The sequence below is a fragment of the Struthio camelus genome, chromosome Z, assembly GCF_040807025.1.
Source record: "Struthio camelus isolate bStrCam1 chromosome Z, bStrCam1.hap1, whole genome shotgun sequence".
NCBI classification, from domain to species: Eukaryota; Metazoa; Chordata; class Aves; order Struthioniformes; family Struthionidae; genus Struthio; species Struthio camelus.
The window spans coordinates 51,833,471-51,851,743 of NC_090982.1; the positions used below are offsets into that span (position 1 = coordinate 51,833,471).

Consider the following 18,273-nt stretch of genomic DNA (forward strand, 5'->3'; position numbering starts at 1 on the left):
CCAATTGCCGCAAAACAATTCAATACCTTAGCAAAACTTGCCACCATAAAGAAACTGAAGAGTCAGATTGAAGGATTCAGTTTAATTAACAGTTAAGTTATAAGGTAAAGTAATTAATTTACTTAAGGTTGTAAACTTGAAATAACCTAAGAGAAGTTTAAGTTAAAATTCATAATACAAATCCTCCTTAGCCACTCCAGCGTCTAAGTCTGCGTGGCAGAACACCTGGCAGGAGTTCACAGAACCATCTTTCCTGCTCTCACATATGGCTTAATATTTTATAAATCCTCTCTTCCTATTTGCTTGCCTCTTTTGACTGGACCATGGGGCATTAAATAGTATCTAAAGGGATAAGTTATTTCTCTTTGCTTTCTTTAGGTGTTCTGGTTAGCTTATCTCTCTCCTATCTAATTTCACACACTCCTAGCTACACATTCCAGGTCTTCCTTCCAGTTAAAAAGACAATGGATTCATGATGAGTATGTTATAGAAAGGATATACTAAGAAAATTGCTAGTGGTACATGCACATTTAGGCTTATGTTTATTTTGCTGTGAACTTTAAACTGATACTACATAACATACAAGCCTAACAGTGACTAAGCTGAGGGAAGCATTGCCAACACTGAACAACTTTCTCCAGATCTTCACAAAGCATAAAGCAAGTCTTATTACCGATAGATTGGGAGTCAACTTGGCATGCACCATAATAAATACTTTGGGTTCCCTACCCCACCTATCCTATTTCAAAAGGGTGCTAAGGAAAAATACTCCTCACCTATCTCTGGATCTCCAAATGTTACCAGAATCCTAGCACCTGCTCAGCTGCTTCCCCATGTACCACCCAACTTCTTTCACTACTGCATGACCATGTCTACACTACTCACCTTTTCGCTCTGATGTGCTACCTATAGCATAAAGTGACAGAAAGTAAGGAGGACAAGTGGGGCATCCCAGAACTGCAGTTTATATAGGAACACAAGACAATAGCTGTTCACTGAAGGCATGTAAGCTCTGGTCCCTACAGCCATAACTTCCACTATCTTTTCATGCAAGAATAAAATCCTGATACCAATAGGACTAAAATTACTTCCGAACCTATCTTATAGGTAAGAGCCCAAGACAGAGACGCACATTTCATTGTATCAATGAACCGTCTAGCATAAGGCCTCAAAAATGGCAGAAAATCCCCTGACCCTTTTGGAGTTACATTAGTAGTAAATCAACAACGTAGCTAGTATCTTGAGAGAACAGATGCAGTCAGAGGGAGGCATTGTTATGTCTTCACTGTCTTGCTGCAAAGTTCCTGCAGATTAAGTCCTTATAGGCTTTTTTCCTTCTTCTATTGTATCACTTTGTGAATTCACGTTTACTGTGCAACTATGTTGCGTCCTCATTTCCTTATTGCAACCTGTGGATAATACTATCTCCTAGGAATATTTTGAGGATTAAATTTTTTACTGTCTGTACAAATACTTTGAAGGAATAAATATAAATAAGTACTATTTCTCATCTATTGTGACTTTTCTCAGATTCAAGAAAATCATTGCTTTTCACCACTGTCTAGGTTAAAGAGCAAGTTATGGGTCAAACCCTAATCATGACTGTCACATTCAGCAATGTACTGTAGAACCTTTCAATAGACTTCTATATGTTTTACATGTTCCTGTTTATTGTCCTTTCAGTAACCGGAAGAAACAGCTCAGATACCAGATTCATTAGAGTCCTTTGGTCTATTTTCCCTTAACGCTAGAGTCAATAACAACCCTTAGCTTTGAGCTAGATTTCTACACACTCAGATTATGGTGCTTTATAGCTAGTTTGGCAGTCCAGGCTTCTCAAAGCTAGTCTTCTCTGAAGATGCAAATACTGAAAACACTCAGTTATTTACTGTGATCTCATTTACACCTAAAATGGTTTGACTACTCTTTAGTATAACCAGTAGTATGATCTACCAATTATACTCGTAGAACAGGGAGGAAGAACACCAGAACAAAGGCTTACAGCTATTCCAGTCCTTCAGTGTTATAGGTTAAGCCTAAACAAAGTAAGCTAGCCTAGTTAAAAGGCCTTTTTGTAAGGTTTTTGAGTTGCAATCTGCAATAGCAATAGGGTTTAGGGGAGGTTGTTTTTTTTTTAAATAGTATAGTGATAGCAATTAGAAGTATATTTCCTCCCTTCTAGCTCACATTTGCAGACATTCTCATGCCAGCAAAAGTTAAAGCTAACACGAAAGCTTCACCAACTGGTATACTCCATTTGCAGAAAACGTTTCTTGTCCGAGAAAGCAATATAAACAAAGAAAACCACAGTTTTGACAGAAGAGCTTCTTGTATCTACCTCCTTCCTCAGGAAATAATCTACACTAACAGCAGTGTAGATTGTCAGTGTCTATATTTACACCTGAAGCTTTTGTTTGCTTAACTATTTCAGTCACAAGCCTCCTCTACTCGTACCCTAGCCTGATATAGTTTACACTGCAAACTTTCACAGAGGCAGCTGATTGGATCTACACAAAGGCTACTCCTACCCATCAATTTTAAATCATTATAATGGTTATCTAGAGTAGCATATAATCAGCTAAAAACTCATATCGCTGTTATGCTTCTGCAAAAAGTACTATTCCACTATGCTGTAGAGCAACTGAAATCATATGTCATCTTAGACTCGTAAGAAGTTGTACAAAACTGTACACGTTATGTCACTTTGTACTTCTTAACTTTTAATGACCTAGAAAACCTGAAACTCCAGTGACAGGTCACAAAGAGCAGGCATCTTCCGCATTAGATCACATAATGCTTATCAGACGATCAGTGTGCTCCCACAAACACTGAGTTACAACAGAGAAGGGCCCACAACTCAGAAAATGCCTTCCAGTGAGGATTCATCGAGCAAAGGTACACATTCCCTGACAGCTGCCCAGTTCTGGGCCTTTTGCTGTACAGCTCTACCTGCCAGATGCATCTGGCCAACACCTCACCAAGCAGGTCAGCCAGCTGAATCTGGGAGGAATGATCAGGAAAGAGATCACTGCCAGTTCATAAAACACCAGCACACAAGCACAAAAAGTGAGAAAGGGGCCAGATGAATAAGACAAGCCTGATATTAGCATTAGATCTCCTTCTTCAGGGTATGCATCCCAGAAATCCTCTAATAACTCTAACACACACTCATGACAACTTAGGTCTGTATTTAGATGTTGACAGTTCAGTAGATGTTTTAAGTAACCTCAAACTTAAAATTTATGAGGGTTGTTTGGCAAGCACAGAAAAAACAGTCTTTGAAAGTGTTTCCTTCCTGTCCCTTACTGGTATTGTTCTTCTAGTGGAGTTTCCCAAGGAAAAAGGTATATAATTGCACTGCCTATATTTACTTTTTCACACCCCATCTTCTTCCATTTTAACTTTTGAAATCAGCTCACAAGTTCAACCAAATCTATCAACAGGGCAGGGATCCTGAAAATATGAAGCCTGTGGTTGTAAGAGGCCTAAATGAATGCTCCTTTAGGAAAAGGGTTGTAGTTTTTGCTCAGCTGGTATCTGGCAAAGCCAAATCAGCCTCCTATAACCCATATACACCCATAACACTACACATATGTGTAACACTATGCATACCCTACAGCCCATAACACAACAGATGATGCTTTTTGCCCAGCTAGCACTTAATATTACTACTTATTAATTATTAATATTACTACTTAATAACTATTTCTTTTTCTTCTAAGTATTTGGAGACTGCCTGACACAGCTTGAACCTGCTACAGAGCTAACCAATCTCATTCCATAAACAAAAGATAGATATCTGTACACCTGGTGTGGTCATGGCTGTGCCTGTTCTCTCTCTCTCCCTGCCATACACACTTTTTCCAATGGATAGTTCTGTTTTCACAGCATACAGACAGTATGGCTTTAAACCAAACTGCTATTTTGAAAAAAGATACTGATTTGCCAATGTAGGTGAAAGTCAAAATAAACCGGATCCTCTTTTGGACAATGTTACTGAGCCCACTGGATAACTCTCTAGATAACTTAAGCACCTTTGAAGAGGGGACCACCTGTCCTAACACAGGAAAGATGGCAAGTAGAGACACACAGCTGAAGCTGCTGCTGTTCCTCAACAACTGTTTGTCACCCACATTGGAAATGCTCAGGTGTACAGCACCAAGAAATACAGTTACACTGTTAAACATTTGCACAGCTACAGATGAGATATTCCTATGTTGCTTACGGTGATGGTTACCACCTGCAAACAGAATAGCCTCAGTAAAGTTTGGAGCAGCCAACATTAAGAAGTTAGCTTTATTTGGCTGACTGTTGCTCCCCACTCCTCTGCAGCTTCTCTTGATTCCTTTACTTTAGGCTAAAGCTTAGATAAGCCAAGAACTTATTTGTTGATTTTTAGTTTATAAGCTATTTTTCAACTAAACTTAAAACTAGAAAGCAAATTTAGGAAACTTAACAAAATCACTTTGTTGTGAATACAGTCCCTTTAGAGCATTAGAAAATGAATAATATCAGAGCCTCCACGTGAGAGTTAATATAATAAGGATATGTTGGTCTATTGTATTTATATGTTGGAACTACTGTATTTAGCTCCAACATTAAAGAGTTCACCAAAACACAGGCTAAGTACAGGCTAGTTTTTCAAACACATTTTTTATGCAGACTTGTCAACTTCAGCTAGGCATTTACAGTATTTATTCTGGCTTTTTAAAGTTTTCTTTAATTTATCTTGTTGACTAATTCAGTAAATACATGTATGCTACACAATTATAAATTCAAACTTAGTAGAAGTTACTGTTAGAACAGTTACTGCTTCCTAGCACCAGAAACATGGAAAAATAAAGTTTTACCAGATTCCTAAATTAAAATGGCAAAAAAACTTTCAACTGGTACATGTAGCCTCTTGATTTTTGCACATATAAAAGTTACAGACATTGAATTAGCAAGTTCCTAGTAGAAACATTGACTAAGGCTACAACTTGTACTAATTACAATAATAACTGTAATTACTGCTTCATGAGCAGAATAATTCATAATCCTAGAAAACAAAGCAGGAAGAGGACAAAAATAAACAAACTCAAAATAAAACAGAGGTTTTTCTATTCATATCAGAAAGTATCTTTCCTTTTCCAGACACACCAAAACTATAAGAAAATAAAGATTGGCAATATCATCAGAGAACAAAGACATCGAAGGCAGGTAAAGGAAGACAATCCACTTCCATTATCATATCCCAAAGCAGAACTAAATGAACAAAAATTCTAAAGTAAGCTGCATGGCAATCTTACCATCTCTCAATAGAAGAGTTCTTTAACTATCCTATGAAAGAATTACTAGATATAAGATGAGTCTGACTTGACAGAAAAGTCAATAAAAGTGATAAGATTTAATTAAACCAAAAAAGTTCTTAAGAAAAAAGTAATAACATTTAAAACTACCTTTTATTTATACAAAGACTACTTAATGCTTTTAAGATCACTGCCATTAGCTTCAACTCAAGTTGCCAAACTTATTATTTTTATCTTCAGCCAGATTAAGTTCTTACCGTGACCAAGTAGGTCTTCAGGAATTATTTTCCCTCATACTCTACAACATAGCCTGAAACAACTGACTGCAGCCTCTGTAAACAAGAGTTGCACATTTTTATCTTCAAAATACCAAGGCTAACCACCTAAGAGAGAAATAAAAAGCTTACTTCAGTCTCAGTTTGTACTTTCCCCAAGCTAAACATTGAAAAGGTTACACTAACAGGGATGGCATGCTTATAAAGCAGGCAAGGTCTATGCTTTACAGCTGCTTTTAAAGAGAATTAATGCTTCCAATAAGCCAAGAGTAATTTAGAGGCAGACCCAAAACAGTAGGAGAAAGAGAAGTGTGAACTCATCTCAGCTGTCCTGATGGATGTTAACTTTGAAGCCTCATTATAACCATTTAAATGGCAGCGTTTTAATTGCTTCTTTGATCTGTTCAACAAAACATTTAGCCAATGTACTGTTTTGGTGTTGCTGTTTTCCAGTCATGTACAGATACTCTGTCTGGACAAGGTAATAATTTGTAAAAAGGGTTTAATTTGTTGTACTCTAGATCAGGTTTCTGGACAGCCTTGAATCATAATTGCCCAGTTCTCAGTTTTAGTGTTCAATTTAATTAAACCCATGTAATTAATTAAAGTAAATTTATGCACACACTTGTACCAGTTGAAGCTGTTTTACTTCATTTTAGCTTGCAAATAATCATTTATGTTAAAACAAGGTATGTATGTACTTTGTAAGGGGCTGCATAAATAATTTAACAAGTTTATAAATAAATTATTGGGAAAAAAACAGTGCTTAGTTGGCCAAGTTTAACCAACGTATTTAATTAGCCACTTCTATTCCTGAATGGATGGTTTCTTCCTTTTTTGCCCACTTCCATGCTCTTGTTTAACATATCTGCCTGTGTTTGAAATATTTCCAGAATAAGGGTGTCTAAACTTAACAAAAACTTGTATTTTGCTGTGATATAATTATCTACACTTGAAACTATATGGAAATAACAACTTCTGATCAGTTCTATACGAAGCTATGACCTAAGCAAGTAGTAGATTTTAACTGATTTATAACAAGAGTCCTCTAAAAGAGGTCCACAAGCTAAACAGATAAAAAGCTTAACACTAATTTTTTCTTCCTATAAAAATGAACTGAACTTTTTTTTTTTACTTTTTGAAATAGAAATGACACAATTCTAGTTTATTCACTGCGCCCTTGCTCTTACTGTCCATGCTTTAACAGATCTCATAGCAATTTATAGAAAAGCAAAGATTTTTGTCACCTTTGTTTTCTGCCAAATCTTAATCTCCCTAATCCTCAGCATTCTGCAGCTGGCTGGTGGATGAGGCCCAAGTGGGGAGGGGAGGTAAGCGAGAAGGGTTTTGGGGTGTGGTAAATAAAAGACCTCCGTGGAGGGAAGGAGAAAGCAAGAAAGATGTAGTATTTAAGTGACAGAATAATGAGTGCTTTACCTGTGTAAGTTGCTATAGTTGTTTCCTCAGTAAACATTTTAAATGTAGGTGAGAGAAAGTAAAATGAAATGGAATAAGAGTAGGGATACAATGAGAGTGAAAAGAAGGCAAGCTAGGCTATACATGCTACGCATTAGCTCTACCGAGGAGGAACAAGTCTGTGTTGTTGTATTATACCCAGTATGGTGGTGTTTGAGATTTTCAGGAAACATGAAATTAATTGAAGAGTGAAAGGAGAGAAACAGAAGTACTAGTTGGGGTGAGTGGGTTGATTAGAAAAGAAGATAAGAAAAGGGAGGATTAATTAATACATGGTTCAGTGCCTGGTTAAATGGTAAGGATATTTGATGAGTGTTTCTTGCTCCAAAAAAGATTGCTTGATTCAGTATTTAAGGCTTCCCTACTTTAAAAAGGAAAAGTTTCTTTACCCAGAAGAGCTTCTAAATGTTAAAAATGGAGCAAGGGAAAAATATTTTCTTTAATCTAAATATCCTGTGACAAATGTGAATCATCACTAGTCAAAATGAGATGTTAAGATAAACAACCTGAAGATCTACACTTTAAAACGGACTGTGTTAAATGTATAACTGTGCACCCAACTTGGGCACCAGACCGTCTGGTGGAACGTGCATTTCGTTTACAAGCACAAATCCAACTCGAGAACAGCTAGAGAGGGGGTTCTTGAGGGGGCTGTTTTGGGGGAGGTCGTTTCTTTGTTTGTTTTTTAAATCACTAGCACCTTAGGTGCAACAGATATTCTGACCCAGATCCCAGAAGTACGCTGAGATACCAGAAACCTGTAATACAAACACCAGTTTTAGAAAGTAGGAAAAAAAAGCTTATTCCCAAAGGTGATAGCCTTTCTGTGGTAACAAATAGCTTTGTCTGACTTCTCTTAAAATGTTCTGTGTCACGTGTATTTGTCTCCTGATAGACACTAAAAGCTGTGTGCAATAGAAGTGAATATTACTTATGGTGTGAAACCCTTTTAAGGTAGGAATGTCATGTATACTTTATTATGCCATCTGAGCAAGAAGTAATTGGTTAAAGACGAAATTCCAACAAATTCCGAGGAAAAAACGAGCTCTATCTCTTTCAGAAATGTGGAGAAAGATTACCAGATATGGTTCTGTGGCAATTTCAAATCACTCTAAATCAAGATTACTGGTACCATCTTATTGCACAAGGATCGCTGTATGCGGAAGTGTTTAGTGATCTAGTTCAGAAAGTTAAAGTGGCCAGAACACGGTCCCTTTTGGACAGGGCTGGGTTTTGGCTGGTGGGGAAGAAGAGAGGATGGGATCACAGAAACTCTGACTCCAGTTACTTTAAGCCATTGTGGAATCACACCATCAGTGGTGATTTCCAAGGCAGCCTGACCCTGAGGAGGGCCAGGCTGGTAGGTTTTCAAATACCCTAAAAAAAAAAAAAAGAAAAAAAAACCCTTAAACTGCAAGGGTCACTTGCGCAAGAGATTGTTGAGGAGGGGGGCAGCTATGTGGTTTTGTGAACTCTATGGCAAGCTACAGAAAGCTAAGCAACTCTACCAAAAGAATCTAGGTGAGGGAAACTGAAGATGTGAAGATTGTTAAGCAAAATAGAACACAAAGTGTAATTCCAATCCAGTTTGGAATAAGGAGTTTAACCTCATGGCCCACTTAAACAGAGCTTTATTCTGCTTAAATCTTAAGCTTGCCTAGTACAAGCAATGATTCCAGACGAGCTTAGCAAATGTGAAGCACCTTCATTTTCTTTAACACAAATGAAAGGGTACATGCACGTACTTCCTGGGGAAACTGCACTTGGAGACATATTTAGAAGACTTAAGGCCCAGAGGGTATCTCCTGGTTCACAAAGTATGACTAGTACTTTTAAGTGCTGTGTTCAGGAAGCAGTTTCTTTTAGTGGACCCAGGCTAGTATTTTTGCTTCAGATAGGAAGCGGAAAGACATCTCATAGCTCGGAGTCAACCGTGAAACTTTACAGACAAGCTAAGGATTGAGCCTCTCGATCCTCACTGGAAAGAAGGTAGGTTAACCCAATTAATTTGGATGCGGAAACAAGCAATGTTGAAAGTCCCAGCAGAAAAGACTATTCATAGCAGGCCATAGCAGCAGATTATTGAAAGATTACATGTAAATACCTTCCTGGCAAAGGGGCATTTGTAGCAGGTGCCAGGATGTGTATTATTGCTTAATTAACCTAAATGGCATCATGAGTTCCAGAGTATTCTAGCAACCACAGAGCAGCTCTCCTTTGCTATACTGGGTTGGGTACAACAGTAAAGAGGATAGAGGTGCTGTGCATCTGCAGAAGGAAGCATATGCCACAACAGGTGATCTTATAACCTGGGCAGTACTGCTAGTAAAGTGCCCTAGCGCACACTTTGATTATTGATTTATGTTAGTGCTCACACTTACCATATTTTCACAGCTATTGTTACTTTTGATAGCTAAAATAAGCTATTATAAATATACTTACCACACACAGTGTGTCACATCTTCTTACTGTGTAGACAATTTTGCAGAATATATCCTTCTTAATGAAGCAAAGGACCTAAATGTTCAGAGGATACCAGGAAACTGTGCGCATACGTAAAACATTTGCAGATTTCCAGCCTTAACCTGCAAAGGAAACTGCAGTTGCAGTGTGATCAATGATATTTAAATATAGGAATTGAGTAACAGTAGCTGTAACCATAGAAAAGACAAAGCAGTAGGGGTCACACAGGATGGAAAATTGTACTTCTCCCTTTGATTCCTTGTCAGAGGAGTAGGTATTTTTGCTAACTCCTGTATGTTTAAGCCTCATGGGACTAGTACTTGACTTTCACTCATCAGCAGGATTTTATTACTGCTGTTGATGTTACTACAGATGTAAATTCAATGTATGTCCAAATGAACTTATGCACGTGACTCTAACCAGAAGCCTGGAAAGATCTTTGCTACCAGGATAAAACTATTTTCTATATGCGAATTCTTACAAGGCGGGAGGAAAGAGGGGATGCAAAGGAAAATGAAGGATGAAAAAGACACTATATCTCTGTGAATAATTAGGAACTTTATAAATAGAGGAAGTTGGATAGCAAAAATAGAGGAATTTGACCAACATCTGGCCACTTTGTTGACGTTTAGCTTCTAGGAGGGTTAATATGAATCGAGAGCATTCTGTGGCTAAGCAACTGGAATTGCTGGAATTTATTTAGTTTTCTCTTTGTTTAGTTCCTCCTTTCTTCCCTCAGCATTTCTGATATATCTCTGAACTAGACAAAGTGTAACAGTTTCTTTTGTAAGAGATATTCTGTAAACAGAAAGGGAGGATAAATTCATGTACTTCCTTTTATTTGCATTTAGGTATGGCTGCATTTTGGAAGGTTTTACTAATTCTGTGGATCATATTGATATCGAAGGGGTAGATTATGTAATTAGTATTGACTAATTATGTAATATATATATCACCCTATAGGAGCTTTGTAACCAACTTTAAGGAGACCCACTGAAAACTGTTTTGTTATCCAAGTATTCATCTATGTAATTCAAGTCACTCAGCTAGATAAGCCTCATCAGCCATACACCTGATCCCTGACGTGTTTTCGAATCCTTTTCAACTTCGTCTCACCTCCTGCTCGATGCAGGCGATAGCTTTATCCTACAATTTCTGCATTAGGCCTATAACTTCTAGATGAACAAGGTAGTGGCTTTCTACTGTTTCTTTCCTTAAAAAAAGCAAATACAGTAAAAAAAAAAAAAACCTTCTATCAGGGTATAAACCACTGTATAGTCAACTTAAGTGAGGATCTGAAAACCATCAACTAGAGCACTACTTTTGGAAAAGCAGCAACTCAAGGAAAACTTACTGCATCCTTGGCAAACTGTTTCAGTATTAATTACCCTAATTTAAAATGGTACTTTTCCTCCTGACGTTCTTAGGTTTAAACTTCAGTCCACTGATCTTGTGGCACCCTTGCCTATCACAATGAAGGACTCCCCCTTGAACTAGCTTAGGCAAACCTAAGTGCTTCGATAAGGAACAGGATCCCATGCAGCTTTTTTGTAGGCTTTGAAGGTCTTTTCTTGCCTGAACACTTCCTGATGCTTTTCTGTTTGTTTGCTGTTGTTTCAACTCTAGGGCAAAGGGAGTTTTTCTCTCTTCCCTTGAAGAAGAGAAACAGAAGCCTGCAAGAGCCTGCTTTCCTTGGCTCCTGGGGGAACAGGTCGGCTCCACCAGCAACAGCGGGTTTTGTTGTGTTTTCCCCACGAACTCGAGGGCCCTTGCGCGCATGGGGCTCGCTCGTTAACCGCCTGGAGGCTGCGAGGCGGTGAGATACGAGGAGGAAGGGCGGCGGGAGGAGGAACCGCCTCCGCCGGGGATGCTCCCTCATGGAGGCCAGGCTCCTTCCAGCAGCGCCCCCGCCTCCCTCTCCCTGGACGTGCCCCTGCGCCGCTTCTCACCGCCCGGGAAGGCTGAGAAACGCGCTCGTGTGCGTTACCGGGCTCGGATTTCACACAGAAAACCCCCCAAACAAGCCAAAAAAAAAAAACAAAAAAAACCCAAACACCACCACACACAGCCGCAGAGCGGGAACGCGACGCCCGCGGTCGGCCGCGGCGGCGGCGGCGACAACGCTCGGGGTCATGGCGCCCGCCGCGGCCGCGCGCCCCTTCCCCGCGGCAGGGGGGCGCTCGCCGCTGTCCGCCGCGGCGCGGAGCGGAGGATCCCCCGCCCCGCTCCGCTCCGCGCAGCCCTTCCCGCCGCCGCGGCCCGGCGGCGCTGCATCCCCGCCGGCGGCCGGGCCCGCCCCGGCGCGGCTCCGCCCCGCGCTCCGTCCGCGGGCGCAGGGCTGACATCACGCCCGGGGTTTCCATCCGACCGCGGGAGGGGGCGGGGGAGGGGGCAGAGCTGAGCGGCGGCGGCGGCAGCGTGATGGCGGCGGTCGGCAGGACTTAAGAAGCGGCGGCGGTGGCGGAGCGGTGCAGCGCAGCGCCCACCGCGGTTCCCCGCGCGCCCCTCCCTGCCCTGCCGCGTCCTGCCCCCATTGTTCGAGCGGGCGAGGGCCGCGGGCGAGCGAGCCCGCCGCGCGGGGCCGCCCGGAGCCGGCGAGCGGAGCGGCGCGGCGCGGCGCGGAGCGGCGGCCCAGGCCCCGCGTTGGCCGCGGGAGCAGCCCCCGACGCCGGGCGGGCTGCGGCAGGCGCCTCCCCGCGGGGCGTAGCGCCGTCTCGGGCCCCGGCGGCCCTGGGGAGGCCGGGCCGGGCCGGCGCACGCAGGTAGGCAGAGGCCGCCATGGCTCCTCTCCCGCTCGCCGGTCCGGCGCTGCGCGGTGGCCGCCGCTTTCCAGGGCGGTGGGGGTGGGGGCGGCCGGCGCCGCGGAGCGGGGCCGCGGCCGGGGCCGGCCGGCGGGGAGGCCGGGGGGGCGGATGCCCGGCGCGGGGCCGGCCTTGGGCCCGCTCCCTGTTTTCCGCGGAGAGAGGGAGGGAGGGAAGGAAGGAGGGAGGGAGGGAGGGAGCGAGCTGCGAGGCGGGCAGCCGGGGTCGAGCCGCGCTCGCTGGCTCCTGCGGGGGGAGCCCGTGACGAGCCGGCTGGGAGCAGGAGCGCGGCCCTCGCTCTCCTCCGGCCATGGGGGGCGCCGGGGGAAGCGAGCGGCGAGGACAGCGGCGGCGCCCGCGCGGGCCTCGCCGCCGGCGCAGGCCGCCTCCGGGGGCGGCGGGCGGGCGGGCGGGCAGCCGGCCGGGGTCGGGTGGCGGGAGGCGGCGGAGCGCGGGCAGGTCCCGCGGGGCCCGAGGTGTTTCCCGGGCCCGGCGGGCGGCGCGGCCGCGGCCTCGCTGCGCGGCCCGCCCGGGTCTCGGGGCTCCTTCCGGCCGCTCGCTCCGTCATCGCCTTTGTTCGCCGGCCGGAGGGGCCTGGTGCCTGCGGCCGGGTCGGGCCGGGGCCGCGGGGCAGGGCCGGGCCGGGCAGGCGGCTGCGGGCCGGGCCGGGCCGCGATCGCTTTGACGCCGCTGGGTCCGTGAGCGGCGCCGCTCCGTAGCGGATCGGCGGTGAGTTTATGCCTGCGCGGCGTTTACACTGAGCCCAAACTTTCTCTCGGCGCGGCTGATACTGCGGTGGTCTGATTTAAGGCCTTCGTACAGGAAACAACGAACTTTCCATCCGTGGGATCTTGGCAGTTTGGTTTTGTTGAACGCTTTCGTTTCTTTTTTTTTTTTTTTTTGTCGGACAGTCTTTCTCTTCTGTCCCCCAACTGTATGTCTGAATCTGGAAATGCTTCTGAGATGAGTGTTTTGTGCATGAAACGCTTCTCAGTGATCTGACTGGAGCGGATCGTTAATATCTGTAGTTTATACCTTTGTGTCTGGGGAGGCTGTTTCCTTTTAAAACTTAAATCTGGCTGTCCTTGAGACAGCACTGTGGCGAAAGCCATGCCACCAGGTATAGTGCAGACATACTATCAATCATTCTCCTAACTCCAAAATGCTACAGACAATAGTGTTTGTGAAGCGTGTCTGTGGGCTACCAAGTAGTCTGCAGCTAGTGGTTCTGCAGAAATTGTCACCTGTATAGCACCTTGAATGAAAATTTGAAGAAAACAGCATAATGGGCTGTGTTTTGAGACCTAGCAGCAGCTGGGCAAAAGGCTAGAGAGGTTTTTCCTCTTGTGCATTTTACGTATTTCATTTAGTTCCTTAGTTTTTCAGTATAGCTAATTAAAAGGTCCCTTCTTTTGAGGAGAATTTCTTCTTTTTTCCACAGATATCAGAAAAAAGGCTTTTTCAAACAAGAAAACGATGATAAAACAATCAAGCGTGGGCAGATAATAAATACCAAAAGCTATTCTTCAGTTAAAAAGAAAATGACAAACGCCAAGCCAGCTTGTTTTCAGTATCTTTGGGCAGCAACCATCAAATATTTCAAATTGTGTCAATATTTTTGTTTACTACTTTAGGTAATTTGGGAGAAATCTTGAATACCTGTGGAGAACAACTGAGCAAACACATCACGTGGAAAACGCACAGAGTACCAGGAAGTGAATTCTTGACATCCACATTGTAACCTGAGTGGACTTTTATTTATCTTTTAAACTTCTAAATATTTACAATGAATGGGCATAGTGATGAAGAAAGTGTAAGAAACAGTAGTGGCGAGTCAAGGTAAGCACTTTGTCATTTCCGTCCTTCTTGGCTTTATGTTCTCCTTTGTTGTGTTTACTGGAACTCTTTACGCGTAAAACATCTATGTTTTGGCTTTGCCAAACTTCCTGGATAGCAAGCAGACCACAGTGAGAAGGACCAGTTACAGATGCTCAGCCTGCTTGTTACCTTCAGATTGCTTCACTTAGTAGCCATAATCATGTGTACAATGTGTACACCTTACATGATAAAGTTTAAATAGTATTAAAACTGCATCAGCATCTAACAGAATAGTGTTACTCTTTGAGGGGGAAAAAAAATGAAATGTCAAAAGATGAAACAGATTGCATTGGAATGTTAAAATAAAACTTGTGTCTATAAAGTGCAAGGCACACCAGTCATCATATTATGTGTGTTGTATAAGCTCCTAAGACGACTATTTCTAAAGCAGGAACAATGGGCTGTTAATTCTAGTTTCCGATATGAGACTTCCTTCTTTCTTGAGCTATTAAAGCCATATAACTGAAAGAGTATTAACTTCATATTTGCTTTAGGAAAGTAGTTTTCCAGCTGTGTTTTTTTCTAATTTTTTAAAAAATCTAACCCTCTAATGTAAAAATGAGCAGATCCTGGATGCTGGTGTTCTCAAGTATCCCCTTGGTTGGAAGAGCCTGACTTTCTGCTCCTAAATTGTAAACTCCTAAATTTTCTGCTACAAGATGAGGTTAATGAAATTGTAGGGAAAAAGTTCAACAAGCCTTTACTACGCTAGGAAGTTTGTATTTCTGAAACTAGGAATATGATGAATGCTGCAGATTTAAGGCAAGGCAGACTTGCAAATAAAAGAAGCGATTTTAGACAAAATTCTAAGAGGTGGTTGTGGTCATGCTGTCAGTCTACCCATCTTTCACTGTCCCTCTCTCTTTAATCACAGCCTGCTGAACCTGTTAGTTGATTCCACTCAGTCAGAGGTCATAAAGACAACTGAGTTCTGAGGCTTTATGAAAACTGCACTTTGGGTAGAGGAGAGGATCTAAATTATTGCCCCAAGTGAAGAAATGCAATTAAAAACATGATGGCCACCTGATCATGTAGCATAGTGAATGATAAGGTGGGAAAAAGGAGAAGAGAGCAGTGTTTAGGTGACATGAGGTGCAAATCACTAGGAAATTGGAGAGCAGTAAAACCAAAGAAACTTTAAGAACCTTTGCATGTTCTTAATGTCAAGCTTGCCGTTATAACTAGGAATATCCTAGAAAGCTGACAAACTTTGAATCTTGTGAATAATTTGAAAGTTCTAATACATAATATTTTTTTGAAGACTTCTGCTTCCAATAAAGATGGTACTTGTCTTGTTAGCAAACAAATTTGGGATTCCTTCCAGTAAGTGGCAAATATTCCTGGTTGCTTATTTAAAAAAACAAACAAACAAAACAAGCCTTGTCAGTTGAGCAGAGGAGCATGAGCAAAATAAAATAATGTGAATGAGGTTAGTTTTCTGAACTTTTTGAGAATCATAAATCAGACCTCCAACTAGCATTGACTTGTCAGGGACAACCCCAATGACTTTGCATTTAGGGAGTGGGTTTTTTTGTTTGTTTGTTTTACTCTTTTAAATTACTGAAGTAAAGCCACCTAGCTAAAGATAATGTAGGAAAAATACTTTGTATGGAACTATGACTGCTCCTAGATACGGGTGTATCAAAGTTATTTAAAAGCTGTAGCAGTTCATAAGACTAAAACAGTTAAACATCATAAAAATTTTCCAGTGGCTTCATTAAAAGTAAGTGTCAGGAAGTACTTAGAGCTTGAGAGTTGACTGTGAAGTGTGATTTTTGTTCTGCATCTTCAATGTGCTGCTGAGCACACTTCAAACCTCTTAAAGTTTCAAAAACTTTAAAACTTACTCTCCTAAATTTGTATCGGTCATCAACCTCATAGTCTGATTAACAGACAGATCTTGGAAAGTCTATTTACATGTTTGCCATTTGCTATCAGGAAGCTCTAAGTGGAAGGCGAAAGCTTTCTGTTTTAAAGAATTGAACCCTTTTCTGTCTAGTCTATTTCCATTATTAAAATAACTGTCACTAAAGAGTTTGCTTAAGGTATACCTGAGTGTGACTTGCCTCTGTTGTTTAGGTTTTTGAGGATTTTCCTTTGCTTTTTTGAGGGGGAGGGGGAAGTTTAGGTTGCTTGTTTGTTTTGTTGTTTGTTTGTTTGTTTTTTACCTCTCAAGTTCTCTAGAAGCCTAAATGACTTTCACTAGGACAGGAATTCACTAAGCCAACTGTGACTGCAGGCAGATACTTAACTGTAACTGAGGAAGTGAAACTGCATTTAGCCTTCAAATGGTCTGGAAATGTGAACTCTACAGAATGGAAATAGAAATCAGTAACAAAATAGTTACTATTGATAGCAAAGTATCATTACAAGGCTTTAGTAATCCCTTCCATTCAGAATGAGAGAAGCCAAACGAGTTGAGAAAGCAATTGAGAATTGCTGCTGGGAAGAAACTGCCAAAAAGATAGACTTCCCAAAAATAGGGAGAGAAGGAGCAAGAGATGAGGGTGAATACAGCAACGAATCCAAGTAGCAGCATTGGTGATGCAGTTGGTGATAACTGCAACAAATCTTTGAAAAGTATGTCACTTTACAAATTCGAGACTTTACAAATATAGTAAGGCCATTTTTCCTGCTTTAATGCCTGTGTAAACTGCCATGGCTGTTGCTATGGGGTGATAGTCCTGATCACAATTAAATATAGCCTGATCGAGGGGAGCCACCACCATTACTTTGGAAAGTTAAGAGATGCCGCAGATCAGGGCTGGATTTACAAAAATACACAGCCTCATCAATACTTTTTTATATTGTTTTAAAGAAATTCTTGCCATGATTTGAAGAAATTGTGGAAGGTCTGTAGGTTGGAAGTGAAAGGAATCCTCCTCCTCAGCAGTAGGAGGACTGGAGAAGGGCCTGGATCAGAAGCCTTAGACATTATGCACTGACCAGCACTGTGGTAAGGCATGGTAGCTGTTCTCTACTCCCTGTGACTGCCTATGAAGAGGATGCATTCCTGAAGCATATGGGAAAGAAATGGCCAATTTGTCATGCTCCTGTGGTCCTTTCTACCATTGAGTCTATTCACCTGGCTGATGGATGACCGGAAAAACTTCCCGTGATGCAGGTGCTATGCCTGAACTTCTGTTTCACCACAAGAGGAAAAATGCATCTGTTGTACTTTCACAGTTGAATAACTTGTCGCACTGTTTGAATTTTCCTTGGCTATGTTAGCAACCTCTGAAGCTATAAATCTGTGCTAATGCCAAACGCGATGAAAGCTGTAGACTGACATAAATGCTATCATCTAATCTTGCTGCCTGATGTTCCAATTTCTGTGTAATAATTACAGTGGAGTGTACTATCCAGTCTTTTATTTACTTGAAATCGTTGTCCTGGAGTATTTTCAGTAGCTCTAGGTTAAAATATGACAGGTACCATTCATCTGGATAGCAAGTAAGTGTGAGCACACAAACTTTTTAGCAGAGCCCTGAGAAAAGCTGACTCCTATTAAAAGTTAGGCAAAGCATTTTTGTGTAGTGTTCTTGAACACATTTTGTTGCAAACTTGAATAGGAGTAAAATACGCGCCGGTTAGCTAGTAATAAGAAAGCTTAATGAGCAAGGAAGGGCAGTTATACCTGAACTGCAACGTGAGCTCCAGGTAGAGCAGGGAATGCCGAAGTGAAACACTGGTGCCAGTTGAACAGAAATCTTCTCCCATCTCTGCCCTTCCTATGTTTCCTGTAGAACAAGACATGGATCACTGAAGCAGACCTCCCTTCTCTGTAGGTGGAAGGTGCTGTGCTCAGTATAGCTTATCTGGAAGGGTGCATTGTGCTCTGTTTTTTCCAGTAACCAGAAAGTGACTTCTTGCACCAAAGACCCTTACTATTCCTTACACACTGGGAAGCTGATCTTAAATTTACATAAATTACATTATTTCATTAATTCATTTTTATTTAATAGTCTGTGGACCACAAAAGATGGTTAAATAAAGCCAGTTTTTTGTCAGCAGGCTTGAATTTGCTATGTAAAGCCATACCTTCTGTGGAAGATTAAAAAGATAATTTGGAAGCTACTACTCTAGGTTCTT

At 42.1% G+C, this 18,273-nt stretch overlaps 1 protein-coding gene across 2 annotated transcripts in view; it reads left to right on the top strand.

The window, feature by feature from the left end:
* The first annotated feature begins 12,134 nt into the window (after positions 1–12,134).
* LOC138064532 (chromodomain-helicase-DNA-binding protein 1) overlaps positions 12,135–18,273 on the top strand; it is a 52,624-nt gene continuing 46,485 nt past the window's right edge. For both annotated transcript variants that reach the window (XM_068927520.1, XM_068927521.1), the window contains exons 1-2: positions 12,135–12,264; positions 13,938–14,142. In XM_068927520.1, the coding sequence (XP_068783621.1) occupies positions 14,090–14,142 (53 nt within the window). In that variant the 5' untranslated portion in view covers positions 12,135–12,264; positions 13,938–14,089. The remainder of the gene's footprint in view (positions 12,265–13,937; positions 14,143–18,273) is intronic.